We start from the raw sequence: 11,730 nt of genomic DNA on the forward strand, positions 1-11,730 counted from the left end.
CAAATGACACCAAATACGCCATGTTCAAAAATCAAAATTGTTAAAATGTCCATTTTTCTCTAAATTAATATACAGGATTAATGCAAAAATGAAGCAGCACTGTTGCAGGAAAGAGCTTATTATAATCTACAAAGGTCAAGTTCAGGGCCGGCCAAGCCAAAGTTATAAAAGGGGGCATATTTGTCACTCAATCCCTTTCTCATTTACTTCTTAAATTTAACCAAGATTTTATTAAATGCCAATTGTGATTTCATCACAAGTGTCTACTAAACAGTCTCCACCCTCAAGAAAGCTGCAGTCTGATTCAGCACACAGCGAGGGTGGGTGAGCAGAGGAAGGGGACCAGATCCCCCAGGATTGGGCAGGGGGAGGAGAGGAGGGGGGAAGGAGGTATATTTCTGGAACAGGTAACTGTTCGCTACATCTTTGGGCTTCCAGGTGGCTCAGCCAGTAAAGAACCTGCCTGCCAATGCAGGAGACGCAACAGGCGCAGGTTCGATCCCTGGGTCGGGAAGACCCCCTGGAGGAGGGCATGGCAACCCATTCCAGTACTCTTGCTGGAGAATCCCATGGACAGAAGAGCCTGGAGGGCTACAGCCCACGGGGTCACAAAGAGTCGGACACGACTGAGCACACACATAGCACAGCTGCATCTTTACATTAAAAAGAAAAAAATGAATCAGCCTCAAAGAGAAAGAGGAAAGGTATTTGGAGAAAAGGAAGCGGCATGCTCCCAGCCCAGGGAGGATAACCAGGCGTGTCCCGGAGGGGCTGGGGAAGCCTGCAGAGGAGGGGGCCTGCAGGGCCCTTAGACAAGGTCATGGTGACCTTGTGTGCAGACCAAGGCGGGGACCGTCTTGAAGGAACCAGCCTCCCTACCATTGCACCAGGTGCTGGCAGCCTCTAAGAAACACAACAAAATGTGTATTTGTCAGGGGAGGCTCAAAATCACCCTCCCAGATCTCGGAGGCTTCACGTAAGACAGTTTACATTTCACATTCTCGTGAAGAGGAGATAAAGGGGAGGAAGATAGGGGCTCCTCTTCCTGCAGGGTTCCAGATCTGATTCCCATCCCGTTAAGGAGCTGGCCATCTCTGGGGGCTCCGGGATTCTCTGCATGCAGATAAGGGAAGGAAGGAAGAGGGGAGACTGCGAGGAAGAAGGTTTTCCTGATTCCAGGTGTGTTGTTTCTCTCAACATCATTGACCAGAACTCCATCACGGGACCGCCCCTACCCCAAGCTGCAAGGGGAGCTGGGAAATACAGCCTTGCTGCGCGTCTCAGCAGGAAAGGACCACGGTACTCTCGGCCTCAGTGGAAATCAGTGCCCGTCAACATAGAAGGTAAGTTCATTAGTGATGTATTGTGCTTGACCAGAGGCCAGCAAACTACAGCTCCAGGTCAAGTCTGACCCAGCATCTCTCTTCTCTCTCCCTCCCCCACCCCGATCCAGCTCAAGACTCTACGGGCCAGGCACGGTGATAGGCACTCTACATGCGTGTGGCAGAGCAATCACTAAGCGAAATGTTATTATGTGTGTATGTGTGTTAGTCGCTTAGTAGTGTCCGACTCTTTGCGACCCCATAGACTGTAACCTGCCAGGCTCCTCTGGCCATGGAATTCTCCAGGCAAGAACACTGGAGTGACTTGCTGTTTCCTTCTCCAGGGGATCTTCCTGACCCAGGGATTGAACCTGGGTCTCCTACATTGCAGACAGATTCCTTACCATCTGAGCTACAGGGAAATTGTTGTGTGTGGGAGGCGGCACTGGGCAGCTTACAGGATATTACTTCCCTGACCAGGGACTGAAGCTGGGCTAAGACAGTGAAGGCGCCAGGTTCTAACCACTGGATTGCAAGGGAATTCCTAATTACGTCCATTCTAGAGCTGAGGAAACTGAGGCTCAGGCAGGTTCTTCAACTTGTCCTTAAAGCTGAAACACGAAGGAGCTGGGCTTTAGGCTGAGATCTCTCTGACCCCAAAGGACAGGGATGTTCTTTCCATTATATCAGGGTGGCCAAAAAGTTCATTTGGGTTTTTCTGTATGATGTTATAGAGAACTGTCTTATGCCAAGGGTCTTTAACCCATACATAGAAAAGTACAGACTACCATGCATGCCTTATCTGTTGGACATGCCCTGTGGTTTCACCCCTGTCTGTGCCCAAAGCCCCACTCCACGGCGTGCCAAGATTCCCAAGGAGTGTGGTGCAGCTGTGGGCACGTCGTTCCAAGCAAATACAGGGTTTTACTGTCAGCTGCCCATCTCTGGAGACCCCCAAGCGTTCTGCAAGTACACCGCAGCCCTTCCTCAGATAAAGTGTGGGACTCCCGGTTGAGGAAAGGGCCAACACTTTTGCTCCAAGGTCTGCAGAGTGTCTAGGGGAGCTGGCACTCGCTTCAACCACACATAGGCTGTTCCACCCACGAGGATCTTATCACGGTCCTCATGTGGTCTTGGGGCCACCTGCAGGGGCCTTACATGTGTGTGAACAAGGATGATTCCTGAACACCACTCCCATCTTTTGAGTCCATGTCTGTGGGCGAGTCCCAGGGATACCTATCAGTCACTGCTCCGGGGATATGGGATGAATGGCTACAAATAAATAAGGATGAAGATGAGAGCGTGTGCATGTGTGACATCCTTCTCCTCATGTACTCCTCTCGGGCGCCTCCTTGTCCCCGAGGCTGTGGTCAAGGTCAGTGCTCACTCTGCTCTGACTCAGCCCCAGGCAATCGGAAGAAGGCATCCCTTCACCACACCTGTCACCACTCGCGGCCTTTTGCTATCTCAGGGCAAGTCTCTCTGCCAGGCCCTGAGCTCATGGGAGAAAGACTCTTAGCCATCTTCGTACACCAGCCTAGCTCAGTGCCTAGCATATGTTGTTATTTGGTTGCTAAGTCATGTCTGGTTCTTCTGCGGCCCCACGGGCTGCGACTCTCCAGGCTCCTCTGTCCATGGGATTCTCCAGGCAAGAATACTGGAGTGGGTTGCTTTTTTCTCCTCCAGGGGATCTCCCCAATCCAGGGATTGAACCTGCGTCTATTCTGTCTCCTGCACTGGCAAGGTGGGTTCTTTACTACTGACCCATCAGGGAGGCCCACTCAGCATAGAGTAAATGCTAAATAGATTTCAATTGAGCTTCATTGGTAATCTAATAAATAAGTTGCCAGAAGAAAGCAGGAAATGCGCTTTGGGGTTCTCATTTCTTTTGACTCTGGGGTTCAGATACACATCACTGCATGGATCTGCTTGGCCAATCTGTGGCCAATACCGAGCTGCAGACACCTAATGGGATGACTGCTCACTCATTAAGCTCAACCAACACACACACAAATGCCAAACACATAACAAACAACAAGTGAGACATCTGGAACACCAAAGGCTTCGGGGAGTGGAATTACCAGACATAAAATATAGAGTTGGGCTTCCTTCGTGGCTCAGATGGTAAAGAATCTGCCTGCCAATTCAGGAGACCCAGATTTGATCCCTGGGTCGGGAAGATCCCCTGGAGAAGGGAATGGGTACCCACTCCAGTATCCTAATCATTTGTAAAACATTTAAAGGAACTGAAAAATGGAAACACAAAAATGAGCAAGCAATAAGAGGCTACCAATACATGACCAGGGATATCTGAAAGATAACAAATATGACTTTGATAAATGAAAAAGATAAGGGCTGAAATAAAAAACTTCAATGAATGCATTCAACAGCAGATTTGATAGTGCTAAATAGAAACACTGATCTGACAGATAAGTCTGAAAAGCTATCTGAATCATCATACAGATACTGAAATGGGGACTATGAGACAAAGGTTAAGAGTCATAAAGGACAGATAAAGAAGGTCGAAATTAAGTCTAATTAGAATTTCAGAAGGAAAGAATAGAAAATAAGAAATGAAGAGATAATGGTTGAGAATTTTCCAGAACCCACCAAAGAACTAAAATTTGAAGTTAAAGAAAATACAACTGGTTCATTCAAAAACAGCTATTTACTGAGTGCCCACTATACTCCAGGGACCTTTTAGAAGCAATGGATAAATACAAAAAATATCCACCGAGGCACAACCCAAGAGAAAAGGACAGTTAGACTGACGACAGACTTCTCAAAAGAAAATGAGAGCTTCGAGGCAGAGCTCACATCCTGAAAGAGCTAAGGAAAAATAACTGGCAAAATAAAACTATTCACCTGGCAGAATTACCTTTCAAGAATAATGGTGAAATAAAGTAATTTCCATAGAAACAAAAGTGGAGAACATTCACCATCTAGAGATACAAACTAAATAAAAATGTTTCAAAGATGTACATGAAAAAGAAGCAGGGAAAGTGAAACGGCCTGGAATGATGAGTAGATAAAGGGCAAATGTGAACCAAACATACACGATCTACACAAAACCCATAAATTAACAATGAAAAAACAAACCTAGAATACTGGCTGCTAATGCCTGTGACATAGGAGCGACTGAATGAAAGTGTTTACGATCCTAAACTGTTTAGGAGAAGGCTGCAGTATTCAATGCAGACTCAGTTAAGCAAACGTGGTAAGATTTCAGGGGTAACCACTGAAAGAATTGAAATGAAGAATCTAAGTGCCACAACAAGGACCTGTGTAGTGCAGCAACTATATTCAATATCCTGTGAGACCACAATGGAAAAGAATATGAAAAAGAATGTGAGTACACGCATAACAGTCACTTTGCTGTAGAGTAGAAATTCACTGTAAATTAAGTATACTCCAATAAAATAACTTTAAAAAATATATAATGAAAACTAAAAAGAAATAAAAGGGGAGAAAATGAACACTGTCATAGTCGATCCTTTGAAGTAATAATAAAATAGATGCTCTGGTGAGGTTGATTCAGCGAAAAAACCAGGGAAGGCACACGTCATGTTAAAAATAAAAACAACAGAAAAGGAAGATCTTTCCCAAGGGCCCAGAGCAAACCAGAAACTCAGCTCAGAATAAGCCGGGAGCCTGGCTAACCTCCACTCCCCAGTATTCACAGGAGTGCGCCTCCACGCTGGTGGGACACCAAGGAAAAGACGCGCATGGCTCTGATGTCTGAGTCTGGGTTCCTGTCCTGGGATGGATGTGCAAGAAGCAGAGCAGAGACACGAGAAACCCCAGGACAGCCCCCAAGATCAAAGCAGGCTCCGCTTTCTTCAGTGGGGCAGCCACTTCCCTCAAATGCACCTTCATGTTTTGTGTGTGGGAGAAAGAATAATCTAGAAAGGGCAATTCGATCTGTTTTTAATGGTGCTCTGAAGCCTTGTTCTTAGGGAGAGAGGAGCCCCCTGCTCCATCCTTCACCAAGCAAGTATTTCAAAGTCTCAGCATCAGTTTCAAAGACTCACTCCCTGGGGAAGGACCTGAAATATCTGGGTGGCGAGGGCCTGGACTTGTCCACAACACATCGTGCTTTCTTCCGCCCAGTGTCTGGCAACCAGATAAGGCTGAGATTCAGACATCAGAAAAGTCTGTGTTGAGGACCTCCAACGTAGGTGAAAAATCCACTGCATCGCCTAGAGCAGGATAAACAGGAGGGACAGCTGGACCAAAACAGCCCGGCACTTGGCACTGACTTCTGACTTAACCCCTTGGCGCTTGTTTCGCTTTGGAAGATGCAAAAAGGGGTGGCCGAGGTTTCAGTGCCCATTCTGCAGCCTTCACGCCGGGAGCGCAGACAGCCATTCCCACCACGGGGAAGACAGCCGCCCCATCTGCATCGTATCATGTTCCCGACACCGTGAAACGAAACAAAATGACTCCACCAGTCAGTGGAGACCAGGATAGTAACTAAGTAAACAGGAGGTTCAACAAGATTTCTTGCAGGTTCTGAAGGGTGAGCGACCTGGCATCGTGTTGCATGGACCTGCTCCAAGGACTCCAAGCGCCGCCTGGCCCAAAGGAGACTGAGTCACAATCAAGACCCCCTGGATCCAAACCCAACTTGGCTACATGGACGGTCTGGGATGCTGGCTGTCCCTTCACTTTCTCTTGCCTCAGGCTCCCCTTCTGCAAAGCTGGGACAATGCTCTCTTCCCTGCAGTGGTGCAAGGATTAAATATGACAGCCAGAGAGGGTCATTCTGGAATCTGAGCTCTCCCTCCACCTTCTGAGCTCTCCCCATTCACCCTCCCTTTCCATGATTAATATGTTCGAGTTTTAAGTCCTTGAAAACACACTGTGTACACTCTGTGAGTCAGAGATAGAACTACAGTTCCTTTCATCACTCTGATAGAATATGAAAAATAAGCCTGAATTGGATCACATGCAAAACCGAAGACAGCAGTGTATTAGCAGTGAAGAACTCTTAAGAGGGAAGGAATTGTTCTAGATGCTGAACCTCCTGAATAGACAGAGGGCTTCCTCTCAAGAATCAAAATATTAAAAACTAACTAGAAGAAGCAAATAGTTTTGGACCAAAAGAAAAGAAAAAATAATCTCTAATCTATTTCCAAAACTTGTCAGAGGCCTTAGGATTCTGGATAACATTTTACTTTTCCCGGAAGATTTTTGTCATTGTGCTGATCACACTGAGAATAGCCATCCAGTGATGTCCCTGATGGCAGAGGGCTTAATCCAACCCCTGATACTACAGATGAGAATGCTAAGCCCAGAGAGGTCAAGCCATCCACCCAAGCCACACAGCCACCTGGAGGCAGTCCCAGGTCCTGATGTGCGGTGCTCTCATCTTCCACAGTGCCTTTTCGAGCTTCAGAAGACTTCATAACCATCCCTCTCTTGAAATAACCCTGGAATGCTTGACACAAACCTGGAAGTCCAGATTATGATATCTGGGGTTAGAGATCGCAACGTCTCTCCTCTCTGATGTGTGTGGGTCATGTGTTCAGGGGAACCCACTGCTGTGTATGTGCCTGTTGCTTTTAAGGCTCATTTCATTCTTCATTTGAGATTCACGTTTTCAAAAATCAGGTGTCTACTCTCCAAGGGGCATCTTCTGGTTTGCTCGGAAAGTATCATTAAGCAGTCATGCTGGATGGAATAGAAGCAGCCACCTTGGATGTAACTCGAAGGAAGTATGCGTGATAACACCCTCTCCCACGCCCATTCATTTCAAGGGTGAAATCCCTAACAACACCAGTCTATAAAGCAGTCCTGATTGTGACCCACGAATTAGGTAGAAATTAAAGTACCCCAGACACACGCTGATATGGCCTGACCGGGGTTTGATCTCTAGAGCTCTTAGCAGAGGACCTTACACAGCGTGTTCACACAGAGCATGCATAACCTCAAAGATCGACAATCCCAACACCAGAGAGGTGTGGTCACCAGGCCAAAGAACACTGTTAACAGGCAGAAGGGGCGCTGCAACCCTGAAGCCAGTGTTTCCCCCATAATTCAAGGTGGTCCTTTAACACTCCTCATGACAATCAATTAAAGACATCCCCCCCCCCCCAATTGCCTGGGCACATTCAATCATTTGTTAGAAATCCAACCGACCTGTGATTGCAGACAAAGTTCAATAAAACTGCTCATCCCATCCACCCGAGCTCAGTGGCTAGAAGAGCTGAGGTTAGAACAAACCAAGATAAAGATGCAAACTGCCAGTCTGGGGTTGAGACAGTCCTGCCGCCAAGGGAGAGGGCACCGAACCTGCAAAGCGCTGCTTCCTTGTGAAAGTGAAGTCGCTCAGTCCTGTCAGACTCTTTGCCACCCAGATGTAGCCAAGAAGCCTGTGGGGACTGCCGGCCCCATCTACCCCAACCATGAGGAAAGCCCCCGCCCGGCCCCCAGCAGCCACCCACAGTACGTGAGGTGTTCACTCTGCATGCTTTGGGGGGGAGATTTCTTTTTTTTAATTCGAAACCTCAGCTTTCCCAACTTCTCTTAAATGTTGCTCTTTGCCCCAAAGGAGTTTTACCAAAATCATGCTGCCGGGATAGCCTCGACCTTTGTCCTTTTGCATTTCAGATAATCACATGCGTGGCGCTGCCTTCAAAATTGGATTTCTCCTTTCTGTTTTTGCCGGCTGGAGAGCACCAGCCGGCGCGGACCTGTTTCGTGTCGCTGGCCCCAGACTCTGCGGTTCTCTACCCGCGTCCACCCTCTCCCTTCCGACTACTTGCTCACAACACAGCTCAGAGATAACACGCATCCCATTGGATACTCGGATCCCCGAGGAGGCGTGCGCGAAGCATCTTAGCCCTCGGCTTCTAGGGCAGTTTTCGTTCACCCACTCCTGCAACCAAAGCACCTCTCCATTAACACGGAATTCTCCAGGCCAGAATACTGGAGCGGGTAGCCTTTCCCTTCTCCAGGGGATCCTCCTAACCCAGGGATCGAACCTAGGTGTCGCGCATTGCAGGCGGATTCTTCACCAGCTGAGCCACCAGGGAAGCCCCGTTAACTCCCTAGCAGAGGGGTAAAAAGAAAAGCCACAACCCCGGGGTGAGCAGTTGCGACGCAGCCCTTCCGAGTGCACGATGAAGCTGGCGGGGGCCGGGAGGTAACCAACTGGTCTCAGCCTCTGCACACCGTCCCGGCGGCCGGCTTGCTGGACTCCCGGCCTCCGCGAGGATTCGCGCGCCTCCCGCCGCCGCCGGGACCCTTACCTCGCTGACGATGGTCGAGTGGGCCTGGACGTACCGCCAGCCGTCCCGGCACTGCACGAGCGGCGCGGAGCGGTTGGGGAAGGCGGCGAGCGGGTCGGCACAGCTGAGCGCGCCGGGGGCGGCGCTGGCGTTGGCCGCCTCCAGGAGGTAGCGCTGGCAGCGGCCGTCGCCGCGGCCCTCGGGGGGCGCGGGGCCGGGGAGCGCGGGCGCCGTGCGGTTCCACTCCTCCTCGAGGCTCCAGCCGCAGCGCTCGGCCAGCGCGGCGGCGCTCGGCCCGCGGCACCAGTAGTGGTCGGGCCGGCTGCCCAGGAAGACCACGCCGACGAAGAGGAAGGCGAAGGTGACGCCCGTCAGGCACAGTAGCAGGAACACGCGCCGCTGGAAGCGCCCGAACTCGCCGGCCCGCTGCAGCGCCTCATCGAAGGACGGCATGGTGCGCCCGTCCGCCTCCCCCGAGCGCGTCTGCCGCCCGCCGCCCGGGGCCGCCGAGTGACCCGCCGGCCGGCCGGCCGCCTCCTCCGCCCCGGCCGCCTCCCCCGCGCTCCCCGGCTCACGCCCCTGGGCGCCGCGCCAGCGGACGGCGCTCCTCGGTTCCCGGGGCCCCCGCCTCCCGCCCCCGGGGGCGTGGGGAGTGGGGGGGGGCGTCCGCGGAGGCCCGGGCCCCGCTCCCCCGGGGGTCGCCGCCGCGGGGCCGGGTGGGCGCGCGGCGGGGCCCGGGTGGCGCCGCCTGGCGGAGCGCCACCGCGCGCCGGGGACCTGGCCCAGGACTGCGAGTGACGCGCACAGCCTTCCCGGGCTGGCGCGCGGCTCCATTCGGTCCCTGCCAGCAGCCGGGTCCTCGGGCGGACCTGGGTCGGGCTTCCAGACAAGAAAGTTCCAGGGCCACCTAACGACTCCCGAGCTCCCGGAACTCGGTTTCTTGAGGGTCCCGGCTGCAAACCGGGGTGGGGGGGGGGGTCGGTGGGTGTAGGGGGGACCGAGGGCGCCCGCGCTCCGGGTTCCACTCCTGTGCCCCGGGGAAGCCCCCCACCCCCTGGGCCTCGTCCCCTCGGAGCAGAGCCGCCCCGCGCTCCCCCGACAGAACGGTCCCAGAACAGTGGACCGACTGCAGAACTTGGACTCTGCGAGGTTAGATTCTTGGCGACATCTCAGATATTGTCCAACTTTCAAAAGGAGCAGCTGGGCAACCCATAGAGGCTGAGCGTCTTGTGCAGAATCCTGCAGTTCCAAGCGAGAAGGGACCTCGGACGCTTACAGGTTGCTTTAGCCAAGGCCTCTTCTCTGCCTGAAACCGCCTGGAAAGCGTGCTTGCTGACCGGTTTGAATGGCTGGTTTTCATTTCCTGACTTTTCTCGCAAAGATTGGCAGAGCTGCGTCCGGTCTGGGGTCCGAGCCTCTGCTCCGCACCCGGGCTGCTGGTCCGTCTGTCCGTGTCTGCGTCCGCGCTCCGATGCCTTCGCCGGGTGGGGTGGGAAGCCCCTTCTAGGCGGCAGCCTTCACGTGTGCTGACCACCCTGCACTGTTAGCAGCTCCCACCTGCTCTGGCCTAGCCTCCCCCTTCTCGAGAATTTTCCAGCTGTCTCCCCAGACCCCCATCCCAGCCATCCAAAAAGCGTTCTAGCTTAGATTTCTTTTCTCAGAGGGTAGAGAAGCTGGTAGAGCGCAGGCTGACTTTTTTTTTTTTTTTTTTTAATCCAGAGCTGGGACGGGAGCCAGGCTGTCCGGTTCACCAGCTTGTGACCTTGGGCACCTTACTTGGCCAGCCCAGTCTTCTCATGTCAAATGAGACATCCTCTCCTGGGCTTGCTGTGATGGTTGAACAAATTATTACATATGAAGTGCCAAGAAAGTGCCGGACCCCTACTGGACCCTTTCACAAGTTAGCTCTTAATCCTATTGTTCTTTGTTGCGGAGTCAATCCTGTCCATGGCTAGGGATGCCCTAAGGCTTCCGGGTACTGGGAAGGATTAAACGCTTTGGTAGGGGCACACAGTCGGGGCTGAGCGAATGATCGCCCTGGCTCTCTTGATGGTTCTCTCATCCTTGTTAGCTGGTGAAGCAGTTCTCTCACCCGATTAGCAATGACTTCTGTGCATGCATGTTTCACACTACCCACACTACATGTTACATACTACATGTTACATGTAGTTACACACTACATGTAACACATGTTACATGTTACACACTACACACAGGGTGTAGTCCCTGTTATTGACTGCCCCTACCCCAGGACCCCAGACTCAATCTTTCCTCCTCCCACCCAGCTTCACCTCCCAGCTTGCCTTTTGGTGTACCCATACCCCTGTCCTAGACTCCCAGATATCATCTCAACACCCATCACTCTCCAGGCCTTTACTCCAACGTGCCTTCCCCTCATCCCTGTTAACCATCCCTCCCCGCTTACACACACTCGTGCACGTATACAGACAAGCCCCCAGCACCCTTCCCTGCTTCATCTGTCTCCAAAGTGCTTATCACCATCTAACATGTGCATCTTTTTCTTCCTTTGCTTTATTTATTTACTTTTGGCTGTGTCTTCCTTGCTGCATGCAGGCTTTCTCTAGTTGCAGAGTGGGATGGGAGCTACTCTCTAGTTGCCCAAGCTTCCCCTTGCCCTTGCAGTGGCTTCTCTTGTTGTGGAGCCGGGCTCTAGGGCGCGAGGGCTTCAGGAGGTGCGGCTCGTGGGCTCAGCAGTCATTGCATACAGGCTCAGTTGCCCCAGGGCATGTGGAATCTTCCCCGACCAGAGATTGAACCTGTGTCTCCTGCGTTGGCAGGCAGATTCTAAATCCCTGGACCACCAGGGAAGTCCTACTGTATTTACTTGTTTTTCTCGTGTCCCCTGCCTAGGATGCAGGTTTCACGAGGGCAGAAAGTTCTGCTTTGTTCATTTCTATCTTGCAACCACCTAGAATATTGCTTGGTTCATAGTGGTTCTCTGTAAATATTTGTGGAATACAGGGATGCTTCCTGACACCACGCCTTACACACACACACACACACACACACACACACACACACACACACACACACGTATGGCTTCCTCTCTTCTACTCCGCCGCTGTCTGTTCACGGTGCTGTGGGGGCTCCTCACCCACAGCAGCTGTTCTGGGGGCCAGCCCGCCCTACTCGAAGCCTTCCCACAGAGCAGCTCC

General features: G+C 52.0%; 1 protein-coding gene across 1 annotated transcript in view; it reads right to left on the reverse strand.

The window, feature by feature from the left end:
• Nucleotides 1–9,073, reverse strand: part of SLC22A3 (solute carrier family 22 member 3) — a 98,576-nt gene extending 89,503 nt beyond the window's left edge. Inside the window, exon 1 of the mRNA XM_065927738.1 lies at nucleotides 8,576–9,073. Coding sequence (XP_065783810.1) covers nucleotides 8,576–9,007 — 432 coding nt within the window. The 5' untranslated portion in view covers nucleotides 9,008–9,073. The remainder of the gene's footprint in view (nucleotides 1–8,575) is intronic.
• Nucleotides 9,074–11,730: the final 2,657 nt, after the last annotated feature.

Source organism: Muntiacus reevesi, chromosome 3, assembly GCF_963930625.1.
Source record: "Muntiacus reevesi chromosome 3, mMunRee1.1, whole genome shotgun sequence".
Lineage (NCBI taxonomy): Eukaryota > Metazoa > Chordata > Mammalia > Artiodactyla > Cervidae > Muntiacus > Muntiacus reevesi.